General features: G+C 34.7%; 1 protein-coding gene across 4 annotated transcripts in view; it reads left to right on the top strand.

Annotated features, from left to right (window-relative positions):
• Positions 1–27,930, top strand: part of BMP2K (BMP2 inducible kinase) — a 115,724-nt gene that overhangs the window by 64,094 nt on the left and 23,700 nt on the right. For all 4 annotated transcript variants that reach the window (XM_072745518.1, XM_072745519.1, XM_072745516.1 and 1 more), the window contains exons 7-14: positions 33–165; positions 7,241–7,344; positions 8,681–8,760; positions 13,995–14,155; positions 17,583–17,779; positions 19,170–19,268; positions 20,099–20,283; positions 24,593–24,750. In XM_072745518.1, the coding sequence (XP_072601619.1) occupies positions 33–165; positions 7,241–7,344; positions 8,681–8,760; positions 13,995–14,155; positions 17,583–17,779; positions 19,170–19,268; positions 20,099–20,283; positions 24,593–24,750 (1,117 nt within the window). The remainder of the gene's footprint in view (positions 1–32; positions 166–7,240; positions 7,345–8,680; positions 8,761–13,994; positions 14,156–17,582; positions 17,780–19,169; positions 19,269–20,098; positions 20,284–24,592; positions 24,751–27,930) is intronic.

The raw sequence follows: 27,930 nt of genomic DNA, 5'->3' as shown, positions 1-27,930 counted from the left end.
TCTGATGGTATTCATACTTGTTTGTTTTGCAGGCGCTGGGATGTTTACTGTATAAACTTTGTTTCTTCACTCTTCCTTTTGGTGAGAGTCAGGTAGCTATCTGTGATGGCAGCTTCACCATCCCAGACAATTCTCGTTACTCCCACAATATACATTGCTTAATAAGTAAGTACTTGGAAAAATTTGTGAAAAAATTGTAAGATACTGTACTTCAAAGTGGGCTATTTCATCTCTTTACCTAAACCTAGTTTTTTTGATTTCATGAAGAAAAACATTAAAAATATTTTATAAGACATTTATAGGAATGAAAGTAGCCTACTTACTGATTAGCGCATGGATATTTTTAAGCCCCCTAGATAAATTTTGGTAAAACACAGAGATTATGTAATTAAGGAAACTGGAATTTCTGGAAAAACTTACAGCAAAACATGTAATTACTCTGTCTTTATACTTTGAGATCTAAATATCCAGATCTGTTGCTTTTTTGGATTAAAGTATTAGCAGTCTTAGATTTTAGCTTATTTGGTCATTCTTTTAAATATTTATTTCTGGGCAGCCCCTGTGGCTCAGCAGTTTAGCACCGCCTTCAGCCTGGGGACTGATTCTGGAGACCCGGGATTGAGTCCCATGTCAGGCTACCTGCATGGGGCCTCCCTCTCCCTCTGCCTGTGTCTCTGCCCCCTGCCCCCTCTGTCTCTCATGAATAAATAAATAAAATATTTAAAAAAATAAATATTTATTTCTGATTGATTATAAAGTGTTTATTGGAAAACAACCTAAGTGTAGTATCAGAAAGAGGTAGTCCTATGGGCCCCTGACTCCAAAAGAATACCTCAGTTTTCCTTCTAGTCTCTGTTAAGAGTTTTTTTCTCCCTTTTGGATGGATATTATAATTTAATTTTTTAATATTTGTACATGGTAATATTTCTGGAAAATATTGAGAGTGGGGAGGATGGCTATCAGATATTAAAATTAAAATAATATTAGGAAGCTGAAGTATTTAAATAGCACCTTTCAGCACTGTTTTAATTAAAATGTTTCTAGCATTGCTACTATGTTTAGTAGTAGCAATTTTAAACATCCCCTGTCATAGCCTCCAGCCACACAACACAGATCAATGCAGTAGAAAAGAGGGCCAATCTAAATATATTTGATTTTGTATTATAAAGATGGCCATTCACCTCAGTGGGAAAAAATATATGGAAATACAAGAAATTATTAGGCATTTGTGGGCCAAAAAACCAAGCTGAAAATCTCCTTCAAACTTAATGCTGAAAATTCAAATAAGTCAAAGACTTGTATGTAAAAAATAGAACATAAATGTTCTTGAAGAAAATAGGCTTGAATTTATTGACAACCTTTTATTGAGGTCCTTGTAAATCATTGTAACAGTGACTGTTTTGCTTAGTATAATGTTTTCATCAAAGTTGAACTGAGGGTTATTTTGGGGATCTTTCAGATTGTAGAAGCTCTGACTGTTCTCAATGGACAGTACTGTAGAGACTGGAGAGTACATACCTTGATTCATGATTTAATTTGCTTTTAGTAGTAAAATCTTATTTTCTTGAGTTAGGTTGTTTTTTTCTTCTCTGTATATGTGTGTATGTGTTTGTGTTTACTGAGAAGGAAAAGCAAAAAGGCTAAACATTTTTGATAATTTTATTTATTTTTTAAAGATAGATTTATTTATTTATTTATTTATTTATTTATTTATTTATTTATTTATTATAGACAGAGAGAGGGAGAGAGAGAGGCAGAGACACAGGAGGAGGGAGAAGCAGGCTCCATGCCAGGAGCCCGATGTGGGACTCGATCCAGGGACTCCAGGAACACGCCCTGGGCCAAAGGCAGGCGCTAAACCACTGAGCCACCCAGGGATCCCCACATTTTTGATAGTTTTAGAATCTGATTGGGTTCTATGTAGTTCATTGATGCTTCACTGTTTTTCATATGCTTCCTTTATTATTCAATAAATGTATAGATTTTAATTTTTATCGATTTAAAAATTTGACCATGTATTAATCTCTTCGAACTTTTATCTGAGAGCTAGGCAGAACAAAAAAAAATTGAATAAAATAAAAGCACTCAAGTAAAAGTTGGTATTTTATCTCCTGTCAAAGGATTTTTATAGACTTTACTTTTTTAAATATTGCCTTGAGTGATAAAAGCTTAACAAAATAGAGATTTTTTTAAAAGAAGAACATACTTAGAGTATAATGTTTTTAGAAAACACTTAGATTCTTTGCAATTTTAATCTTTACATTTTTTCATATGTGACCTTGGCCTGTATCCTGCTATCCCATTTAGGTTTCTCTGTCTGCTTTTATAATATATAATTACTGATTTACATTGTTTTCAAATAAATTCTACATTCAGAAAACCAAGAATTGCCTAGTTGTGCTCATAGTTTTTGAAAATGAAACATTTTATATTACCAGTTATTCATGCAATGTAGTTGCCCCCACATATTAATATAAAATAAAGCATTTAAAAACATGTATCTTTTTAGTGTTAACAGTTTTACTAATGCTGCTTGCATCTATTTTATATGACTCAGGATACTTGAAAATGAAATGGCTATGCCTGATCTTTGTTAAAACTATATGGCTTGGGGGATCCCTGGGTGGCTCAGCAGTTGGGCGCCTGCCTTCGGGCCAGGGCGTGATCCTGGAGTCCCGGGGTTGAGTCCCACGTCGGGCTCCCGACATGGAGCTTGCTTCTCCCTCTGCCTGTGACTCTGCCTCTCTCTTCCTCTCTCTGTGTATCTCATGAATAAAAAAAACAAAACAAACAAACAAAAAAACTATATGGCTTGTGGTTACATAGAATTTGCATATGCTTTTGAGTATCACCAGTTTTGTCAAGGATAATTATTATTACCTACCGTCTGTAAAGCTGAGTTTAACTATTAGTTTCATTATATTTTCCTCCTGATTTTTCTTCTTTTTTTTTTAATTTATTTATTTATGATAGTCACAGAGAGAGAGAGAGAGAGAGGCAGAGACACAGGCAGAGGGAGAAGCAGGCTCCATGCACCGGGAGCCCGACGTGGGATTCGATCCTGGGTCTCCAGGATCGCGCCCTGGGCCAAAGGCAGGCGCTAAACCGCTGCGCCACCCAGGGATCCCCTGATTTTTCTTCTTAAAAGTAGCAGAATCAATTATTTAGAATTTTTCTTCTTAGCTTCTGTTAACTTTTCTAATAGACAAATAATGGAGGTGAATTGAAGGGTGAGGGAGAAGTGTTTTCATTGTGGATCTAAGAGTTGGAAAGAGCTTAACATTTACAGGAGAATGAGAAGCATAACTAATGGGGTTACTGAATAGTTATGATCAATGAACAGAGGGCTGGCTGCCTAACCTTTCCTTTTAGCTTCTGTGTTGTAAGGTGGTTGAGGTAATCCATTGTAGAAGTTAAGAACAAAGCCTTGAGCCAAAGGGCCTGGACTTTTATGTTTGCTCTGTCACTACTTGATACAGAACATTGGGCATCTCCATTTATCTTAATCACATTTCTAAAATGAGCATATTAAAAGTATCTACTTTTTAACGATTATTGTGGAAATTAAATGAATTATAAAAAATACTTCTCAACATGTGTAAGTATTCAGGCAAATGGGCCTGTTAATCTATATTCAATCCCCAAATTTACTTACACCTAGTCATAGGCAATGCTGGAAAGCCATAGACTTCCCCTCAGAAGTAGGCTATTTTCCAAACATGGTTTCAGAGAGAACGTGTATGTCTGGAGAATTGTTCTGAAAGAAGGAGTATCAGAGATTGATGCATATGGGTGCTTATTTCTTTTTCTAGGCTAATAATTAGATAAATCACTGTCTTCTTATTGGAGAGGAATGCGTTACAGTAGTAGTAGAGAGGTCACTAGTACAGTGGTTTTCAGACTGTTTGACTATGATCCATAGTAAAACATACATTTTAGTTCTGATCTGGAGCACATGTGCTTGCATGTGCACACACACAAAATAAGTTTCATGAAACATTGCTTATATTTAGCATAATAATGCATTCTAATATTTTCTATTAAAATAAGTGACAGTCATGACCCTTTAAACTGATTTTATGTTCCATAAACGGGATCAGTACAATTTGGCAAACTAAACTGGCTTAGCAAATGTAGTCCCACATGGAAACACACGCCTGGGAGTTAGAGGTCCTTTAGTTTGATTATAAGATGATATCATTTCTACCCACAGCTTGGTTACCTAATCATTAGGGGATGTTGTGCTGTGCTTAACTTGAAAAATAGAATTACCAATAAAGATACTGATTAGAGAGCTTAAAATCTCAAATTTATTGCCCCTTAATACTTTTCATTATTATGAAAGAAAACCTATGTAGGTTGCCTGAAGAATCATTCTTTTCCACTTTGGATACTTAAAAAGCTTTTTGTAGATTAGGTCATGCCTAAAAAGTATATTCATGTGCCATACTGTTCTCTTCTCTTAGAGAATTTTTTCTGCTGAACTGTATTTAGGTGTTATGTCACTGGTCTTCACAGAAGGAATGACCCATTGTCACTCATTGCAAGTTCTTAAGGATATTGTTACTCTGCGTGACCCTTCTTTAGAAAGACTTGAAGGAGTATTTATTTTTTGCTTTCAATATCAGGAATAGTGCTTTTTCATAACACCTGGTTTGTTTTTTGTGCTAGGGATACTGTGATTCTTGTAAGAGATCATGTTGCTTTATTTGTGTTGCCAACTAGAAAGTAGAGAGTTAGAACCAAATCATATGCAGTTTCTTCACTGACATCATTATTGTAGTTTTTTGGGGGGCAAGGGCTCTCAGCCATTACTTTTTTATTAGTCCTAATTTTCTCATATATTTAAAAAATTTTATAGTTTTGGGGCTCCTGGGTGGCTCAGTTGTTAAGTGTCTGCCTTTGTCTCAGGTAACGATCCCAGGATCCTGGAATTGAGCCCTGTGTCCGCCTCCCTGCTTGGCGGTGAGCCTGCTTCTCTTTCTCTCCCTCTGCCCTTCCCCCTGCTCATGCTCCCTCTCTCACTCTGGCCTCTCTCTCTCTCTCACAAATAAATAAATGAAGTCTTTGAAAAAAAAACTTAAGAGTTTTGTATGCCTTTTCAGGTCCTTTATAGAAATAAATACTTATAAGCTACAGTTGAAATTAAATTAAATTTTATTTTATTATCTATTTAAAAGATTTTATTTATTCATTCATGAGAGACACACAGAGAGAGGCAAAGACACAGGCAGAGGGAGAAGCAGGCTCCATGCAGGGAGCCCGATGTGGGACCCTGGTCCCAGGAATCCAGGATCACACCCTGAGCCAAAGGCAAATGCTCAACCGCTGAGCCACCTAAGCATTCCTGAAATAGAATTTTAAAAGCTAAATAAACTTAATTGTTAGTATAGAAAAGTAATGTAAGTTTGTAAATTTTAGTTTCTTGTGACTTATTTGGTTTTAAAAAATTATATGAATAAGAATTTATTGTTATAAGTCTGTTTAAATTTGTTTCTATATCCTGTACTGTTGTACTTTTAAAACATTTATTGGTGTCAATATCAAATATGATTTTGGAGGATAAAATAAACCTTGTAGGTTCCTGAATCTTCTCTGGAATGTGTTTGAATACAAACTAATAAATCAGTGTTTTTGGTTATTTATGTCTAGCAATGGTGACAACATAGTAAAAAATCAATTTTATAAGTATTTTAAGTATATAAAATCAAGTTACATGCAGAGTATTTTTTTAAAAGAAGATTTATTTGTTTATTTTTAGGCAGTGTATACCTATGTGCAGATAGAGGGGCAGGAGGAGAGAGAGAATCCCAAGCAGACTCGCTGCTGAACACTGAGCTTGATGTTTGGGGCTCATGACCAGAGCCAAAATCAATAGTCTGAAGCTTAACTGCCTGAGCCATTCAGGCTCTCCCATGCAGAGCATTTTTTTAAAACTGAGTTTAGAATCTCCTGAATCAATTTCTAAGTATGTGTTTAGTGTCATTTGCCATACAACTGTGTTTTTAACCTAAGTTTATCATGCTTTTGCAGATGTATTATACATTGTTCAAATACTACTTAAATTTGAAAGGAAGATTTAAATTCATTTTGATTTCTAATTTTAATTTAGTCATTTATATACTTAGATTTTTCTATACATAATTTTAATAGCAAAATTCAGAGTATTATCTAATTGATGCCATACATTTTATATTGCAAATAGGCTTAAAAATTATTTGAGGGCTGCCTACTTAGTTTGGTCAGTTAAGCAGCCCGCTCTTGATTTCAGCTCAGGTCATATTCTCAGGGTCCTGAGATTGAGCCCCATGGAAGACTCCGCATTCAGCAGGAAGTTGGCTTCAGGATTCTCTCTCTCTCTCTCTCTCTCTCTCTGCCCCTCTCCAAGCTCATTCTTTTTCTAAAATAGATAAATCTTAAAAAAATATGATTTGAACATTATAAGAACTTGGAGCTAATCAGCAAAGCAGAGTTAGAACATGGAGATGTCTTAACAAATTATGAACTTTTAGTTATAAATATCAGTCTTCTTATAAACTTGTGAATTAATAAGTGACCCAAGAAATAGATAAATAGTTTTTTTTTGGTTAGAAAAAAAAAAGATCGTTTTGGTTAGAAGAAAAGTCAGGTATTTCAAATGATGCTGTAAGGCTGGTATGACATCTGTTTATAATAGAACCATAAAACTCTGCTCATACTTCTGAACATGATATGAATAACATGCAGAAATAAGAACTGTGGTGAATATTGTTAGCATCAGTAAGGGAAGAAAGAATGTTTTTGGAAAATTATGGTGTCAACCCTGAATTACTTTGTTAAATATAATACATACAACTTAGTCTTTCCTCAGTAATTCAGGATCATTTGGAAATTAGTTGAGGTATTTTAGATAATCAAAATAAGGAACTCTACTGTGGCTTTGAAACTTTATTTAATAATTCCCCAATGTTTGTTAAACTCACTTTTTGTTTTGTGTCACTTTGTGAGAAGAATGTTTATATTTGCTTATATGCTTCTGGTGCAGAGCTCTTCCATAACTGCTTTTAGTTTCAGTTAATGCTTTAAGTTTGTGTATAAAATACCAATTTCTATTTTCTAAAACATTAACAAAGGTTACTGGAATCACTGATCTTAGAATGAAAAAGGTACATGTATATACACGTTTTATTCTTTTAATGTGCTTCTAAATAGCTTCTTTGTGTTCAGTGGAACTTCTTAACGTTTTTATTTATCCTTGCAGGATTCATGCTTGAACCAGATCCAGAGCGTAGACCTGACATATTTCAAGTGTCCTATTTTGCATTTAAATTTGCCAAAAAGGATTGTCCAATCTCCAACATCAGTGTAAGTAGTTTTTCAAGTAAGATATGAATTTAAAATCCCATTTCATCAGGTATAGATACTTATACTTTGAGAATTGCTTGTTTCATGACAAGTGATCTGATTGTGTGCGTGTGAGAAGTATTTTTGATGCAAAGCCAGAGCTGCCAACCCGTGCACTGAGGTGCACTGGGGAACTACTGCAGGATATTTTTCCTTTATGAGAGAGACACAGTGACATCTATTTGACACAGCGCAAACTACTATTATTAAGTTGTTTGAGACTGTCTGTTAAGTTGGTTGGGTACCTAGGGATATCGTGAAAAATTCCTGAGACATTAAGCTCTGGGTAAACTGAAAAAGTTTGGTTACCTTTTAGATACATTGTATATTTTAGGAAGGTACTTAATGTCTCTTTCTTTTTCTGTGAAAATAATCATGAAGATCACAAACAATGAATGTAAACCCAGTGCCTCATCCATGGAAAGTGTTGAGTTGATAGTAGCTAATATTATTCAAAGGCTTTGAATTATATTCATTCTGTGCAGTATACCTGACTGTATCAGGATAACTGTGTGTGGCAAGTTTTTGCTAATTTTAATAAAGGTTTGGGTTCATCACTGATTTTAAGCCCATCTCAACTTTGTAAAGATCATTCTGGCTCTTGTTCTTACAATTTTTTTTTTTTTTTGGTGTGTAAAATTTAGTCCATTCCACTAAAAAACAATAAAGAAAGCAGTACTATTTCTTTTTGTTTTTTGTTTTTTTGTAATATATTCTCTGCCGAAGCTGAAAGACAGGCAGTTCTAGCATTCTAGTAATGAAAGTAGGTTTATTTGACATTTAACTGTGGATTTTTATCTTTTCATTCAGCAAATATATATTTGGGTACCTAAAGTAAGAAAAATGTTATAGAGAGCACAAATGATCTTCTGCTCTCCTGTGCAAGCCTTTATAAGAGGTGTCATGAAAATTATCAGCACTATATAGGAACAGCACTTTCCCGAAATGCTTGATGTTTGCTTTTTTTCCCCAAAGTCATTTGGATAATAGTCCTTGATTTACAAGTGTAACATAATCCTTCTTTTTAGCTGATAATTACCTGTTTGCAAAGTGGTTATGATGATGTTCTGTTTCTTTTCCAAGGGTTTCTGTGGAACGTGAATATAAAAGTGACATTTGTGAAGCATGCAGTGGTATTTGTAGATTAGATCTGGCAAATATATGTGAACATGTTGTAGGTGTCTGAGGTGAAAGTAGTAGTATTTCATAGATAGTAAGAGTATATCCTACTGTTTACATAAAACTGTTTGCAATTAAAATGGAAACCAAATGAAAAGCTTTATTTTTTTCTTCCAAGAATTCTTCTATTCCTTCAGCTCTTCCCGAACCGATGACTGCTAGTGAAGCAGCTTCTCGGAAAAGCCAAATAAAAGCCAGGTAGGCAGAGCTGTGCTGAAATTTGAAAAGACATTTTAAAAAAGTATATAGTTTTTGTTTTCAATCCTCACAAGTACCATGGATTAAGTATCATTTTCATGCCCAGAAAGTGTATGTTCCTCACTGCATGTGATGGGGAGCTTAGCCAATATGAGCGTGTCTGCACTCGACATGGTGTTGATGTCAGTCTGTACTTGAACTGTTCACCCCCTGCGATTAGGAAGTGATTGTGCAGTTACATCAGGTCATGGGTGGGGGGGGGGGGCATTATCTTATCACGTGGTAAATAACTAATTCATGAGATTTTTGTGTTGTGTTTATAGCTAGTATGATCTTTTTTAATTTAAGGGAAGAAAAAATAACTTACAGGCAACTATTTTAGAGTATTCTAAATTCATGAGACATTTTGTGTCTTCTAATACCTATTTAGAATAGGTATTGGTATGTATCATTTATAATGAATGGTTATAATGGTAGTTCTTTTTAGACTGGTAAAGAAATAAAATGTTTTAAATTATCGTTCATAGTTCTTTATTGTACTGATAAGTTTGATGTGTATTATATAAGTTAAGATGTGTATTTGGTAAGTGAATTAACAATTGATTTTTTTTCATACTATTTTTGGGTTTAAAAGTTAATAAATAAGATTATATTTTAGGTGATCAGACAGGCATAATATTATATGTGGGAAGATTTCTTGGTTACAGCTGTTTTTTTTTTTTTAAGATCTATTTATTTATTAGAGAGAGAGAACATGAGCATGCAAATTGTGGGGGAGCAGAGGGAGATAATCTGAGAATCTCAACCAGACTCCCTGCTGAGTATAGAGCTTGTCTCAGGACTGGATCTCACCACCCTAAGATCATGACCTGAGTTGATATCAAGAGTTGGACACTTAATTGACTGAGCTTTTTTTGTATTTTACTTATGCAGGTATTTTGCTTGATATAAAACACATAAAATATGTTTGTTATGTACTTGTTATATGCAAGATATAGGTACTGGAAACACAAAGAAAAATGAGCAGTGTTTATTCTCAAGGAGCTCACATTCTAATGAAGACAGACAAGAAAACAGTTACAACCTGACAGAGACCAGGCAACTCTGAGAGCGGAGGAAGGGAAAGCAGGGAGTTGAGCATACTAGAGAACAGAAAGAATCCTTTCTCTGGGGCTGCAAGTTGCTAAACTCTTCCTTGAAGATGAGTAGACAGTCACTTGAAGTGATGGGGAATGAAACTATAGCAGACAGGCACTTCAGGCAAGAAGAATGGCCTTTGTGACAGTGCAAGGATGGAGTATCAGGGGACATAAAGAGTGATAGGGAATGGTAGCTAGGTGCCAGTCATGAGCAGCTTGGTTTATTTTTATTTTATTTTTTTTAAATAATAAATTTATTTTTTATTGGTGTTCAATTTGCCAGCATACAGAATAACACCCAGTGCTCATCCCGTCAAGTGCCCCCCTCAGTGCCCGTCACCCATTCACCCCCACCCCCCGCCCTCCTCCCCTTCCATCACCCCTAGTTCGTTTCCCAGAGTTAGGAGTCTTTATGTTCTGTCTCCCTTTCTGATATTTCCACCCATTTCTTCTCCCTTCCCTCCTATTCCCTTTCACTATTATCTATATTCCCCAAATGAATGAGAACATACAATGTTTGTCCTTCTCCGATTGACTTATTTCACTCAGCAGCTTGGTTTATATGTCATGCTGAGAGGTTTGGACTTGGGTCTTTAAGCCAGTGAATTTTCAACGTTGTGGTCAGTTCTGGTATTTGGCACTTTGCTGTGAGATGTGTTGTTATAATAATAAAAAAGGATTTGTTATTTATAAATTGTTAAAATATCATTTGTGAATGACTTCATTTAAAAAAATATGCCATCACTCTAAAAAATTTTATCTTCATTCACTTGAATTTTAAGATACTCTCTCAAGTAAGTGACTGTGAAGAAGTTAAGTTACATCTAACTTGGAGGAATCTGCTATGACTGACAGTCTTACCTGTGACATAGCTGTAGTTAGCAACTGCTGGTATAGTTGGGTGGCAGTTATGAATTATTATAGGACATGTCAGTTCAATTTTATTGTGGTCTTATTAAATTTATTTATTTTTTAAATATTTATTTTAGAGAGAGGGAGAGCAGGGATGGGGAGGAGCAGAGAGAGAATATCTTTCAAGCAGACTGGTGAGCTTGGAGCTTGAAGCTGCCAACTAGATCCCAAGACTCATGAGATCATGACCTAAGCCAAAACCAAGTCAGTTACTTAACTGACTCAGTCACCCAGACACCCCTGTTGTGGTTTTTTAAATAACTGTTTTGTCAGTGATTAAATCTGTAAAAAAAGTGGATAAAGATTTTTTAAAAAGTATGAGTCAACTGAACAAGACTGATGTTTTGAATCTCTCTTCACCATGTCACGAGTCATTGCTGTAGTTATAAGCAAATGAAATAGTTAATGCAACTAAAATTCACAGTGCTTTTCATATTATGTTAAATCTGTACATTACATTAAAAATTAGGTTAATTGGTGCTTATTGGTCAATAATATAAATTCTTTATTGATAGAATCAGTAAAGGACTTGAAAAAATTTAAATGTGTATAAAACTTAATTTAAAAACTTAAATTAGTCTTTTTTTCATGTAAAAGGCTTATAAATGGGGGACAAGTGATTGGAGAAATCTTTAAATAGCTAGTATCAGGGACACCTGGGTGGTAAGCAGTTGAGCGTCTGCCTTTGGCCTTTGGCGGGATTGAGGCCCACATCGGGCTCCCTGCAGGGAGCCTGCTTCTCCCTCTGCCTGTGTCTCTGCCTCTCTCTCTGTGTCTTTCATGAATAAATAAATAAAATCTTTAAAAAAATAGCTATTATCATTATTTATATGTTATAGAGCTTTTATGAATATTATCCATCTATCCTGCCTTTACTGTGTGGCATTTTTTGTTTTACTTCCTAAAAGCCCCTTTCTACCTCCAGGAAACCTACATCTGCTCTTGGGACTGTTAAACATGTGAGACTTTTGTGACTTGTATCTGAAAATGGAAAGGTTGAGAATAACTGTCCTGGCAGATGGAAACACTAAAGTATTTTAAGAGGAGAGAGAGTCTTTGTTTTAGGATGATTGTTCAGGTGATAGAGAGTAGGAAAGACAAGGGAGGAAGCAGCTTTGTCTCTTGTAATCATGCAGATGAAGCTGCACAGTAGCATTGGTACCCGTGATTACTCAGCCTTTTGTTTTAGTTCAGTTCCTGTCTTCATGTTGCCTCATCTGCCCAGGCATTTTCTTCCTATTTCTTCACACAGAATGCTTTCTTTTTTTATGGTCTAATGAAAGTGTGTTTAGTTTTTACCCTTGAGTGCCTACCTGATGCCTTTTATTTTTCTTTAAAGATTTTATTTATTTATCAGAGAGGGAGAGCAAGCACTAGAGGGGTGAGAGGCAGAGGAAAAACCAGACGTCCCCACTGAGCAGGGAGCCTCACCTTATGCAGGGCTTGATCCGAGGACCCTGGGATCATGCCCTGAGCTGAAGGCAGACGCTTAACCAACTGAGCTACTCAGGTGCCCCTACTTGAAACCTTTCTAGCCAAATTAGATTAAAGGTAGAATTACTCCTCTGTGAAACTCTTGACATGACAGTACTAGCTTGGCACTGATTACTTCTAGTATCTTCTATTTTATTGTATTTTCATGAACATACATCATCTTCCTAGTTTACTATAAATTTTTTGAAGACAGTGTATTGTGCTTTGTTTGCTGAATATCAGTAATCATATAATAGATATTGGTATATTGGTAAAATACATTAGGAAACACTACACTAAAATCTGTGGAACTTTTAATAAGCTTTTAGGAGATTTGCTGTGCTCATGTGGTTGTGAATCTCTATAGAGCAATTATTTATAACAGGAATAAGGCTGGGTGAGATCTGGCTTGTACTATGCACTTAATGAAGGATGGATAGACAGATGAAAAGATTATATAGGACGTACAATCCCCAATTACTTGAACTTAGGGAGTACAGCATTGGCTTTAGTGTCATATCCATAATTTGAATTCAGTAAGTACTTGATTATCACTAAAATGAGATATAATTGGTGTTACATATACATGATAATTTTTTGCCATTTAGTTCAGTTTTCATATGACTTGTTTCATAACCTAGCCTATCTAAAACATAAATGTTATTTTTAGAAAGCAGCACACATACAATGTATTTCTATTATTATCTAAAATCTTTTGATTCAATTTCAGTTCTTTTCTTTCTTAGAAAGATAGTTAAGAGGGCTCCCTCTTGTGGTATATATACAGAGAGTTAAGAAAGAACTGTAAATCTGTAGAGTTACTGTACTTAGGACTTTCTCCAAATGCAACATATATGGACTTGGTAAATCATGTATGCAAACTTTTGAACCAAATCATTTGAAAAGGTGCTAAGGGAACTTGGTAAAGAGATTTTATGGCAGTCCTGTTGAAAAGTGAACATATGAACCTATTTTGTACTGAATTTATAGAAAAAATAAGTTGATAAATATGTAAGTTAAAGATTTTCCCTAGCTTTTTTCTGAACAAGAAAAGAAAATATTTGTGCCTTTTAGTGTCCTTGCTTTCAAAACTGTGCTTATCACTTTGACCATCCATGTCTGTGGCTTAAACTAAGTCCTAATGGGAAAAATTTTATATAATTCCATTCACTGTTCTAAGTAAAGCATAGTTACAGATTCAGGAAGTTGAATGTGAGCAAGTAGCTCCACTTATTGAAAGTTTTGGCTCCTTTTGTTCTTTATACCCTGGAGTGTGATCTTTTCTTTCTTAGGCCTAAAGTCTAATAAGCTAAGGGAGACTGTTGTTTTTCACTTCTTGTTTTTATTTTTCTGATTGGTTTGGAGACCTGGCTCCTGATTTCGTCCAGAACCTCATGAGAAGGTTTCTGTTTGCTTCCTTTATTTCATCTCCATAAAGGAGTCCTATATTCTTTGTCTACCAGCTTCAGGGGCAGACTATGAATGGTAGGTAGCACAGTGGTTGAAAGAAATTGTTAGGTTTATTTTATTTACTTTCTTATCTCTATTAAACATTTAATACTTAAGAATGAGACAGGAAGAAGCCAAGAGGACTAACATGATCATCAATAATAATTAAAATGCACCTGTTGAAATAGATGCTTTATTAGGACAAATAGATAATTAGAAATAATTCCAGGATTTGGAATGAAATATATTCTTCTGTTGTAGAATAACAGATACCATTGGACCAACAGAAACCTCAATTGCACCAAGACAAAGACCAAAGGCCAACTCTGCTACAGCCACTCCCAGTGTGCTGACCATTCAGAGTTCAGCAACACCTGTTAAAGTCCCTGCTCCTGGTGAATTTGGTAACCACAGACCAAAAGGTAATAACAGCCCTGTCACTCTTGTCACCTTTATGGTTAACTTAAACCTTCTAAGATTTGATATCCTAGGAGTATAAATTCCTGGCAAACTTATTATTGTGAAGCAGATAACTTAATGCTTGAAGAAATTTTCTACTGATGTCTAATAAACTCAAATTGTTTTCCTAAAATTGTAGGCAAAAGTAGTTACTGATAATATCAAAGTGTGATACAAAAAGCTTCCAGTTTGCTTATGCCATAGGGTCATCAACTAGTAGGGTTCGAGGTTGATAATAAAGTTCAAGAATATAGAAAATTCTTTATTGTGATGGAAAGGAGGAAGCTCTTTGTCTTTCTACTGCATCTCGAGCCTTGGCAGAGGAATCTATCTTGGGTCATGTGGGCATTACAACAGAGAAACTTATCTTCTCATCCGATTTTGAGAAGACTTATTTTTCTAATCTAAAATATCTTCAAAGCATTATGGTACAGTGTAGTACTTAAAAAAAAAAAAAAAGGAACTCCCCAAGAAAATATCTCTAATATTAGGTAGTAAACTTGTCCTCTCAAGGGTCTGGATATATAACTTGAAGGTCCATCTCAAGAAAACCCTGTTTTGCACTTCATTTCATGTTATAGCTGTTTTGTTTTAATGTTAAAATGTTTTCAGTTAAAATGTATTCAATTAGTATACTCTAATGGTTAAGAGCCCATACTTGGAGTCTCATAAACTCGAATGTGAGTTCTGTTTTCCCATTTCTTAATGTAATAAAAATTCTGGTATCTATTTGATAGAATTGCTGTGAGGATTAACTAACTGCTTAATATAATCCCTTGCCACATAGTATGTCCTTAAAAAATGTTAAATATTAGTTACTATTATTACTTTTAATATATATACTCAGGAAAGATGTTTGTATTTCCTGACGCATTCCTACGTAATTTTGTCATGATCAGGCACACCAGATGAAGGATTATTCTGTGGAAAAGGGAAAATAGGGGAAGTTGAAGCCTTTTGTGTCCATTTCTTAGCCTCACTGTTCTCTCCTGTAAAATGAGAATAACACCTGTTTTTCCTGTTACAAGAAATACATGACAAGGTGTGTGATATCTGGGAAGATTCTGTTTTGTAGTAAGCATTCAGTATTATTTTTTTTCTACTATTTTGAGTTGGAGATCCTGTTATTCTTTTCTATCATGTATCAATGCCCTCCAGCCAAAACGCACTAGGAACACACTTGTATTTGAACAGGTTGGGCTTATTACTCACATATCATGGGAATCTGTGGGAATATCTCAGTAACATGGTGTTTGGAAAGACTTATTGAAGGATTTGGGCTTGTTTTAGGTAATTTTGGGGAAGCTTGAAGGAAGTGGGGCTTTGCTCTGGGTTGAATGTGTTTAACGTAAGTGGATTCATACTGTACATAGTTCTCTGCAGCTTGATTTTTTTTTTTAACTCCTGTATTTAGGAGAGGTTTGCACATTAGTTCATATAGGTCTACTGTGTAGTTTTTAATATATAGATGATATTCACCATAGCTTATATAACCATTTAGGTTATTTCCAATATTTGCTGCTATTAATAGTGTTGTGATGAACATCCTTATAACAGACTCTTGATTTCCATGTTAAAGCATTTTTCTGAGGAAGATTAAAAAATATACTCATTTAAAATTTGTCAGATATTGCTACATTGCCATCAAAAAAAGGACTTCAAAAATTTACTCTATCAAAACATTGTGAGTGTCCTTTGATTCTTATCCTTGCCAATACCTTTAGTATTGGTTTTTAAAAATGTTTCCTTATTGATAACTGAAATACCTTTGTTTTTATTTTAATATTCCTGATTAATAATGTTGTTTTATGTTTACTGACCATTTGTTTTATTCTGTGAATTATCTTTTGCAATTTTCTGAGATTGTTCTGCTTTTATTTATTTTTTTATTGCCCTTAAGATTTTGTTTTTATGTATTTTGAATATTAATTCTTTGCTAAATATGTTGTAAATATTTTCTTAAAATTTGTCTTTAACTTTACTGGTGAATTCACGTAACTTTTCTGAGCCTTAGGTTTGTCATTTGCAAAATGGAGAATAATAGTGTGATGATTTAATGATATACATGAAAGCATTGTTTCCATGTAGGATTATTATGATATTGTTTGCGATTTTTCTGCTGCTCTGTGGCCTTGGCTTGAGAACCAAGGAACTCCTTTTATAGCTTGATGTCCCTAAAGCAAAGTCACAGTTTGTGAGGTGAGAGGTGAGCCACATGAGTTATTGTGTGATGATCGCTGATGTGATTGGGGTTCACCCCCAGCCACAAGTGTTCTGTAGTTAGACATCAGGGTCCTAAAAGGTGAACATAGCTGAGGAACTTAACTTTTTAATACTCTACTAAATGGAAAGAAATGCACTTAAAATGGCTAATAGTGGTAATGTCTAAGTGGTAGAATTATGGTTTTAATTTTCTTCTGTATATTTTTATAAATGTCTCAAGACAAATTACAATGAACATACATTTCCTTATAATTAGGAGATTTAGAAAATTATAAAACTGTTTCCATAGAGGTGTTGTATTTAAGGCCTGGGGTGGTTTGAAGATATTGAAGAATCCTCTTCTCCTTCCTTGCTCTCTTCCTCTTTTACCCTCATAGGATTAAATAGCTGTACTTGAATTTATGGTTACTCATTGGAGGAGAATATAGAAATTATGGTATATTGCACTTCCTCTTTTTGATGTTCAGTGTCTCTTTTCATTAATCTCAAAAATTTATTCATAGGATTTGCCTTAGGTAGAATTTATGAAGCTTATAAATAAATAAATATCCACTTAGGAGGCTGTTGATTGAGTCACTACACTAGTATTTATTGAACATCTGATATATAAAAGATTCCTTGGGGCCTTAATAGATCAGTAAATCATCATCCCATCCATCAAGGGCCCTAGTTAGGAAATAGTCACAAAGACAATATTTGGAAGGCAGAATGAAATGTTATAAACCAAGTGGAAGTGTTAGATGGAGGAACAAGGAAGAGAGACTTGAGCTAAACTTTAAAGGATAAGAAGAATTGCAGTAGGTGGAAGGTGGTAGTGTAGACAGAATCATATTGGTAAAGACACAGATTCATGCCAGCTCATGTAGTAGTTGAGAGGCTAGAAACAAAGGATGTGGCTGGTGTGTTCATGCAGAGATAAGATAGGAAAAAAGAAACGTTTCTAAGACATTGGCTTGTTCAGAGTTGTGGCTGACAAAATTAATTTTCATGGGTTCTTAACATTATAGTAAATAATTCCTTCAGACTATGTGCTTATGGAAATTTCTATGTTATAAAATGAGGATAAAATTACCTTGGTTAAAGATTATTGAAATGGATGTTTTGAAATCCAGGCATTCTGTTGAAATCTTGAATCTGTTAACATATGTTTCTGGAAACCACTTTTAGGAGCACTGAGACCTGGAAATGGCCCTGAGATTGTATTGGGACAGGGGCCCTCTCAGCAGCCCCCACCACAGCATAGAGTACTTCAGCAGCTACAACAGGGAGATTGGAGATTGCAGCAGCTTCATTTACAGCATCGTCATCCTCAGCAGCAGCAGCAGCAGCAGCAGCAGCTACTTCAGGATGCCTATATGCAGCAGGTGATTCTCCAGTTACTTTAGATACAGAAGTAGTGTTGAGAAATTCATGTGGCTGTTAAATATCAGTGAATTCCCTGTCATATCAAGGGCACCGTGAAGGCTAGATCCAAGTAGATGTTTGCTCAATTTCCATATTATTAAAGAATATTTTACTTGTATTCTGTTAGAATCTTGAGAATATTCTGTTGAAATAGGTTGCTTTATGGCTTTGTGAAGCAAAAAAATGTTCAGTCATTGGGCATTATGAATGAACATGTCAATTTATGATGAATGTTATAATTTTCTTTTTTCTTTTTAAAAATGATTTTATTTATTCATGAGAGACACACAGAGAGAGAGAGAGAGGCAGAGACATAGGCAAAGGGAGAAGCAGGCTGCATGCAAGGAGCCTGATGTGGGACTCAATCCCGGCCCTTGGGATCACTCCCTGAGCCAAAGGCAGACGCTTAACTGCTGAGCCACCCAGGCATCCCAGATGTTATCATTTTCAAGTTATGTTTTGAGTTAAGAAATAGATTAATACCATTATTGCTGGAAAGGTGATATTTAGGCTTTCGAAGTAACATTATCTTGGGTTTTTGTTCTAATTTCTTGTTTTTGTTTTTTGCCTGGGTTGTTGTCCTGGGTTGTTGTTGTTGTTGGTGGTGGTGGTGGTGGTGGTGGTGGTGGTGGTGGTGGTGGTGTGTGTGTGTGTGTGTGTGTGTGTGTGTGTGTGTGTGTGTGTGTGTGTAGGAGTGACGTTTAGAGTTGGAAGGGACAGAAAAAAATGTCCTTAAGTTCTGTTCTGCCCTTTGCCTTATCAGAACCTGCAAATTTCTAGTTTCATTAAACTGTTTTAAATTTAATGACTTGTTACAATCATCTTTCCATCATTTCCTGAAATATTTTTGAGCCTAGTAAACAGTAAACACATGGCACTTCTCATAGGTGTCTCTCTCCTCTGGTCTTGAATGATAGACCCAGAGCAGAACATAGTTAAGTTCTGCTTAACTAATCCAAGCCAATGGATTGCTGGAAGATATCACTGAAGGGGAGATAGAAGAGACTGGAAATTTATGAATCTTGGACACAAGTTACTTCAGGGGATCTCATCAACTGGTAAATGTGTTTAGGTTTAGTTTTCTTCTGAGCATCCCTAAACTGCTCTGGGAATGGTTTTAGTTGGTTCTGTTATGTTTTGTTGATAATTTTGAAACCAATTCCAGTAAGCATATGTAAATTATAGTCAGTTATGGACTATAGTTACTTTACATTGGTGTTTGGACTACTAGTACCCATATATCATTGTTATCATGGTAAGCTACAAACAAACAGAAACCACAACCAAAAAAACTATGGCACAAAAAAGGCATGAGTAATACTGATGAATTACTTTGTGTTTTCATTGTAGTATCAACATGCAATGCAGCAGCAACAGATACTTCATCAACAGTTTTTAATGCATTCAGTGTATCAGCCACAACCTTCTGCATCTCAGTATCCTACAATGGTAAGTGTCACATAATTTCTAGATACTTCTTTCTGAGAATATATTCCAGTGTTGGAATTCACAGTATGAATGGTATTATTCAGAATTCAGTTATTCAAAATCAACTCCAGTCAGCTAATTAACACATTTTCAACAAAGCCAGTCATGTTTTCTAAAGCAGTTTTCCATTGGTCTGAACTGTAGCACCTGAATTTGGCACACTGTAACTAACTGGTGGTATTTTTCTCTGTTGTCATAGTATAAGGGAAATGATTTATTTCCCATAATCCTTTGTTGTATGTCTCTTTCATTTGGCACATGTCTGTTGAATAAAAAAAAAGAAACCCAAAGGGAAATTGCATTTGTTTCAGAAAATAGTGTGATTTTTAAAATTAATTAATTAATTAATTAATTTTAGTGTGATTTTTTTTTTTAAATAGCAACCCTGTATTAGTGACTGTCAGCTACTCTCTCTTTTTTTTTTTTCTTAAACTATTCATAGGAGGAGTTTTGAATTCTGTCAAGTGAGCCTAGCTTCACAACTTTTTTTTTTTAATTGAGGTACAATTGACATAACAGTATATTAGTTTCAGGGATGCAACTTAACGATTTGATACTTGTATATTTTGCAAATGATCACCATAATACATGCAGTTAAACAACTTCTTAAATAGACTTATTTTATCTTGCTATGGTATTCTGGTAGCAAGCTGCTCCTTCATGCATAAATTATTTTTCAGCTTCTGTTTTGTTGCCAGTGTGAAAAGGAAAGAACATAGTAAACAGGTGTGATACTGACTGTGCTTTAGTGACATTGAGCATTGTTTGTGTAACGGCATTTCTTGTTTTAGATGCAGCAGTACCAGCAGGCTTTCTTGCAGCAACAAATGCTAGTTCAGCATCAGCAGTCCCAGCAACAGGCTTCACCTGAATATCTTACCTCCCCTCAAGAGTTTGCACCTGCCTTAGTTTCCTACACTTCATCACTTCCAGCTCAGGTTGGAACCTTAGTGGACTCCTCTTACAGTGCCAATAGGCAAGTATTTTTCCAGTAAACGCAAAAGAAATGACTGTGAAAGTGGGTATAAATGTAGAGTGGCATCATTAAGTGGCTCCTGAATTGAGAGTCCATTTTTCTGCAATATCCCCCTTTTTTCTCTCCTATTTCTCTCTTCTTGTCCCTGAGCATCCCTATTCTTTGCATTTCCATCAGTTAGGTCTGCCAGTTGCTATCTGTAGGTGAGGCTTAGCAGTATCTAGCAGCATTTAAGCCTCAGAAAATTAGTGGCTTACATGTTAAGACATTCTTTGTAATTTAAATAGAAACAAAACCCTAACAAGCTACTTAAGTAATTAAAAAAAATAATCCTTTCAGACAGTTAATTTGTCTACTTATATGTTATTACTTTCAATTAATTTGATAATATTTATTCATAAAGATTGTCTAAAGAGGTAAAAAAAAAATAGTATTGTGTCATTTGGTTTTCTTTAAAGACACTGCAAGCTTATTGTTACCACAGCCTAGTATATTTTAGTTATTTAGATATCTTGGTTAGTAGAGTTATTTTTCATGGGTAATTCATATTGAAAACACTACAATAACTTAAAGAACTGTGGTGTAAATTTTCTCAAACTCAGTTTTGAATTGAGGAGTGCTTCAGGATTTTGCAATGAAAAGTCTCTTGACCATTATGACTACTTGCTAATATTTTTAGATATGTAGGAGGAAGTAGCTATTAGAACTCAAGAAGTTCTCATACAACATTATTTCAAGATATGATCATTAGCTGGGAAAAGGTATCTGCAGGCTTTGGCTAGAATTTAGGCATGAGAAAAAGTGATGTCAGTAGCATAGTTGTTCATTGAGCATATTAAGAGAGGGATAAAGTATACAGTTTGCTGTAGTACACCTCCCAACCTGTGTGTGTGTGTGTGTGTGTGTGTGTGTGTGTGTGTGTGTGAGAGAGAGAGAGAGAGAGAGAGAGAGAGAAAGGGAGAGAGAGAGAGAGAGAGAGAGAGAGAGAAAGGGAGAGAATGGGGGAGGGAGAAAACAAATGAATATATTGAAATGTTTTCCTAAATCAAAAATTGAAATGCAGAGCAGGGCATAAGATCAGAGGATGGTTTAAAGATCCAGACTGATACTTGCCAATTTATTTATTTATTTATTTATTTATTTATTTATTTATTTATTTATTTATTTATTTATTTAAAAGATTTATTTATTTGCCCATGATAGACATAGAGAGAGAGAGAGAGAGGCAGAGACACAGGAGGAGGGAAAAGCAGGCTCCATGCCGGGAGCCCGATGTGGGACTCGATCCTGGGTCTCCAGGATTGCGCCCTGGCCCAAAGGCAGGCGCCAAACTGCTGAGCCACCCAGGGATCCCCGCCAAATTATTTATTATTTGCGGTTTTTATTTATTTATTTATTTATTTATTTATTTATTTATTTATTCATTCATTCATTCATTCATTCATTCATCCATTCATTTAAATAAATATTTATATTTATTCAAATAAATTTAAATTTATTTAAATTTAAATATTTATATTTATTTAAATAAATATTTATTATTTGCAAATATATATCCAAATATTTATTATATGCAGTTTACCACATAGCACTTTTTTCTTTAATAAATTAATAGCATTATTGCAAATAATAACATTAAAACAAATAATATTAAACATTTTAAACAAAGCCACTAAATACAATCTGTGAAGCACAAATAGTAATCTAATAAATTTACAAAAAAAGACATCCCTAAAAAATAAGTCCCCTACAGATAAGAGTGGAATAGTTTTATTCTTCATTAAAAATGAGGTTTTCTGTGCAATATTGTTTAGGATACCGATGAGACTTGTATTAACCTTTTTTTACTTTTGATGTTAATTAGCATAAAAAATGTCAATTCTATCTAGTATATACATAGGTAGAAACAGTTATATACTTGGCAAATAGGTACACTAGCTTCCCAGAGGAACCCTCCAGTCACTCTTGGGGCCTTAGTGCTACTGCGTTAATATTCTCATTTAATATCAATCTTTACTAAAGATGATTTGTTGAGTACAATATCTTCATTTAAAAGGTGATTTGCAAGCAAATATTCCTGCTTATAACTGAATCAGTGGAAGGTGAAAATTGAATTAAATGCTTGGCTCTAAGTGTATTGGAGCTATTTGAGCAGAAAATAAGAAACAAAGAAATAAGAAACCAAGAAACCTTTCCCTTAGACAAAGGGAAAGGGTCAATATCTTGATTAGTGTTATTATTTCTTTTCCCACTTAATCTTCTGCTAAAATTTCTACTCTTCCATTGACTTAATAAAGCTTTAGTATGACTATTGGAGAATATTACCATGTTGTAGTCACATAATAGTGAAATAAACATCAGCGTGTATATTATTTTGCTTATTATGATAGATTCCCCAGTTGTATTAATTATTTGTTGCTGCATAATAAATCATCCCCAAATTTAGCATTTTAAAACAATGATAAACATTTATTATCTCACATACTTTCTTTGGATCAGGAATTTAGGAGTGCCTTAACTGTATGTTTATGTACAGAGAAGAGTCTCTCAGAATACAGTTAAGATGTTTACCTGGAGCTACAGGTCTGTTGAAGGCTTGGCTGGTATTGAGGATCTTTTTCTAAGATGGCTCATTCAATATGGCTTAGGGCAGGAGGCCTCAGTTCTCTGCCATATGGATCTTTCCAAAAGATTGCTTAAGTATTCTCTTTTGCAAAGCTGAAGACTGTTTTGAATAAAGAATTATTTGTTCTGATTTGTTTAAGAGCAAGTGGTCCAAAGGAGAGAGCAAGAAAGAACCTGTGTGATGCTTTTTATGATCTGGTCTCAGGAATCATACCCTGACACTTCTCTGCCATATTTCATTTGTTGGAATCAAGTCACTAGGTCTAGCTTAATATTCAAGGGCAGGGGAATATGCCCTTTGAAGGGAGAAGTGTCAGAGAACTTGAGGACATTTTAATACCTATCTAAACTGTAGGTTAAGGTGACACACCTCATTGAATGAATCAATGATTCCTTCCTAGGAATATGAAGAGGAGGATAGGGATAGGAAACCAGGAAGTTCTGAAAGGGATCACTGGCAGGCAGGAGGGAGAATGCCTATATTCCTTTTTGAGTGTTAGCCTCTCTTACTTGTGTTTCAGGGAATCTGGAAGTCCTTTAGGGTAGCTTTGAAATTTAGAGATAAGATTCTGTCAGAGGGGCGCAGGCTTAGACTTTGGCAGTTGATGCATTCCCAGAGTGAGTTCTAAACTGAATTATATTTATTATTAAGATACCTAGGTTATATTTACTAAGAAAGACTATTTACTTATTGGTCAATTACTATGTTTTTGTCTAGCTTTCAATAAGTGTTTAAACTTCACATTCTTGACTCAGGTATACTAGGGGGATTAAATGGGCAGCTTCTGTCTTCTCTTTCAAGACCTGTGTGGTAACAGTGGCAGTAAGCTCTCAAGGGGAAAGTGAATTTAAGGGAATGAGTCTAGGCTTGCAAAAATGAGATGCACATAGGAATTCTCCCTCCATTATCAATGTTAAAATATCTGGATCTGAATTACAAAACAAACTTGAGAACTTTGTTACATTAGCTTGTGACTAAGCTGTATTTCCAGGCTGGGTTGAAGGAGAGGTACCCAGGGGTTCTTAGGTTAAGAAATCTTTAGACTCTTACCTTCTCTTAAAAGTCAAGAGGCCTATTAGATAACTTTCATAAAACCAGTGGTTTGGGGCTCCAGACTATATAGATATTTAAATACCATAAATTATTTATTATGTAGAAAATAACCCTCATCTAGTTTTAGCTAATTCATAAAGCACTCCTAACAGTTCATCTTTTCTTGGTAGCTATACAGAGAATGCCTTTGTCAAAAGGAAAATTGTTGTGGTATATCAGCATAACCAGGACATAAGATCATCATACTTAAGAGTGATTTTTAGAGTGATATTGTTTGAAATAGCACTTTAGGGCTATTCACTATGATAATCATAATAATTATTGAGTGCTGATTTCTTTTTCTAGACACTGCTCTCTTTGCTTTATATGTATTAAATGATTTCAGTAACTTTATGAGGTAGGTACAGTTATTCCTGTTTTGCAGAAGGGGAAGCTGAGACAGGTTAAGGAACTTGCCCAAGGGTACATATGGAGGCAGTTCAAATCCTAGGTGGTGTCGTCAATCTATGCCTTGATCATAATAAAAAGATCTTCTTTTCTAAGTATTTAGAGAATATGAACTAGGGCATTTAAGAATGTTCCATTCTAATGTTTTTTTCCCCCTTTTTTTCCTCTCTAATTATTATATAGGCCAGTTGCTGATAAAGAGGCAGTTGCAAATATTACAAGTCAGAAGAACATCAGTAACCCACCTGATATGTCAGGGTGGAATCCTTTTGGAGAGGATAATTTCTCCAAGTTAACAGAAGAGGAGCTGTTGGACAGAGAATTTGACCTTCTGAGATCAAGTAAGGGACACTTGAAGGCTTATTTTACTTCACAGTAAAATAACAGCTCTATAATTATTCAGCAAGGCCAAAGACTGTTTTGAGGTGGTAAATAGAAAATTCTTTTTGTGCATTTGAGGGCAAAAATCAGGCCATCTTCTTTTACATACACTATCGAACTCTGTTGTATGCGTTAGGAATCATTTGCTTGATAGTAGCTCTTAAACCCAAGATTGCTAATACGCTGATTCCTAACACTTAAATACTGCATATCTTTGAATGTTAAATTTAGAATATCTCTAAAACATTAAAAATTAATGTTCAAATGAAAAGGGAGACATTTGTATCTTGCTTACTAATAATTTTGCGGCTCTGTTTTCTTGCACACTCAGTAGAAGGTGGGTTTGAGATGCCCTTTGAAAGTGCCTGAAAGAAAACATGGGCTACTACATTATGTTAATGTTTTGTAATGCCCTTTTAATGAGTGCTAACATAAAAGGGCTGCTTTGTTGTCCTGATATGGCAAAAGTTAAATAAATTGTTTTACACTTTGAATCAGATATCTCAATGCTTTTACTTGGAATCATTGCCTTTTCTTAAACTACCTGATATATATGTCAAGCCTCATCACATGTATTTTAGAAGTTCTTTTTTAGAAAAGGGATGTGTGGAATGTTTTGAGGAAGTTGCAAAATAGCAAAAAGCTCACTTCTGGAGTATGTAGCTAATTTTCAGGTTTCAGAGTCTTCTATGTGTGTGTGTGTGTGTGTGCACGTGTGGGTGTGCATGTGCACGCATAATCCCAATGTGTTTTCCTGTTTTGCATGTGAAAAGAAGTTCCTAACAGTCCCTTGTTATAGTTCCTAGCTTCTATTTTAAGTACCTGGCTTTATGAGAACAATTATTAGATGAATTGCTTTGTTCCCAAATGATACATATTTTATGTAAAATTTATAAATGCCCTGAATTCATGTAAGAATAGTTGTTTGGGATATAAATTTGTATTTTACATACTGGTTATATGACTATGAAAAATTAAGTTGATTAATGCAGATATAAACATGAGTTTTGAACCTTTAATAAAGGTTTGTGAACTTTGGTAAAACCACTTACATCTTTTTATTAAAGAAAGTTTTTAAAAATCACTACTTTTTTGTTTGGCATTTTTAGTATACTTTATGCTGAGTAGCCCCAAAAACCAAGTCCGGAAAAAGGAAATAAAGTATCTCTTTCTTTTGGGGTGGGGGATGGCAAGGTGGCATAGGGATTAACCAATTCAATTTAACTTACAAGGTTATTTTGAAAGCAAAAGGTGTAAAATTAAAATAGTCATTTTAATATGTTTTGATATGTTTTGACCAGGATAGTAACTAAGTGTTCACTAAATCAGTATTTTCTATTCTTTGGGTAAAACTCGTCCTTCCCCCCCGCCCCCATCAGTTTATGGAATGAGTAAAATATTCACATTATTTTGTACTTATAATTAAAAATTCATTTTAAGCTCCTTAGAATTTATAATCCAATCAAGTTTTATTTACTTTGCATAGGGAAGAATGGGATGTATACATAACTTCGTAAAAATTGGGTTATCATTTATTTTGCTTTTTGCTTTCAAAAAGCTATTTACTTTCAAACTTGAAGGTCAGATAATGTGTAATTTTTGTATGTATCTGTGCACACATGTGTAGCCAAAGAATTTAGACTTTATTGCACTGTTAATTATGGGAAAATATTAAGTTCCAAATGAAAGTACAGGAGGAGCTTTATCTGAAGGTCAGATTTGTAGCAGCTCAGCAATTTGGAAGAGCGCCTAGATGGTCCCTGAGCTTTGAAATCATTTCACTGTCACAAGGCTGATGTACTTAAACTGGCATCTAGTACCAGAAAACATATATGAATTCTGATCTTTGGCAATCCCATTTAACTAGGTTGTAATCTCAGGAAAGTAACTGCTGTCTCACTTCCTTATTTATAAAGTGGGCATAGTGATGCTTATCTCATAAGGTTGTCAGGAAAATTAAATGAAATAATGTCTTGAAAGAGGGGACTCCATAAATGCTGCTTCCCTGTTCCTCATACTCTGTGTAAGTCTTTAGGCTCCAACTCGAGGTTATTGCCCTTTAACCAGCATTTAAAAATTATATCTAAGCTAACAGATTTCTCAGCTGGCAATTAAAAGACCAGATTAGAAGGGGCTTTGTGGTCAAACAACATCAAGAGAAGAAATGACAGCAAGAAAGAAGATGGAAAGTGTCTGTCTTCTTAATAATTGATAGTTGTAATAATGGTGTTCAAAAAAGGTGATATGTCTTTAATAAAGAGGATAAATCATTTATATAGAGAGTATTTAGAAAGATTTCTTTCCAAGTGTTACTTAATTGTTATGTATTCAGTCATCTTTAGCATCTCTTTGACTCACAAGCAATGAGGCATCTAATATTTGATCCACTTGATAGGGACTACATTACACTGCAGTACAGAAGGCAAGACGTCTTTCAGAACCTTAAGAGTTTCTGTGGAAGACTAACAGTGTAATGAAAATTAATTTTGGTCATTACTGGTTGATTCCTTTGTCCTTAAAAACCTTTTCTAAAATAAGTAAATTATTGATGCATTTGGAATAGATTTACCATTTTTCTCAGCACAGATTTTATCAACAGTTTTCCAGTCTTTTCTAAAATAATTTATATTTGATTTGTGAAATGCTCTCCATTGAGAAACTCAGTACCTTTATGTATAGTCCTTAAAAATATAGGCATTGCCCATGTCCTGATTGTTCAGAATCTTACATTGCCTTTTGAGTCTTTATTTTTAAGATGATACACGGTTTATTTATGGAAATGAAAAAGGACATTCTGTCTAGGAAATATTTTACTTGTGTATATTATCCAAAAGGTGATTTAAAAATCATAATATATTTTGACATACTTAGAATCCTAAAATATTAGTAATTGCTAACAAAAACTGTGTTTTAGTGATCTTTAAGAAAACAGTTGAGTCCATCCATATGCCAGTTGGCAAAGGGATTTAAAATGTAAAAACTAAACCAGATTCTTGCTTTGTAACTGAATATTTATGGTTCAGAATTTTTCACCTGTTCTACCTAAAATCCTAACATTAAACCAAAATTAAGCATCATTAATAAAGCTGATCTCAAAGACATTTTTAAAGTTTAAACTTGCATTTGTGTTTTGTATCGGA

The sequence above is a fragment of the Vulpes vulpes genome, unplaced genomic scaffold (genome assembly GCF_048418805.1).
Source record: "Vulpes vulpes isolate BD-2025 unplaced genomic scaffold, VulVul3 u000000899, whole genome shotgun sequence".
NCBI lineage: Eukaryota > Metazoa > Chordata > Mammalia > Carnivora > Canidae > Vulpes > Vulpes vulpes.
The sequence above is the reverse complement of the archived record's forward strand: the minus strand, read 5'-3'. Positions and strand labels throughout refer to the sequence as shown.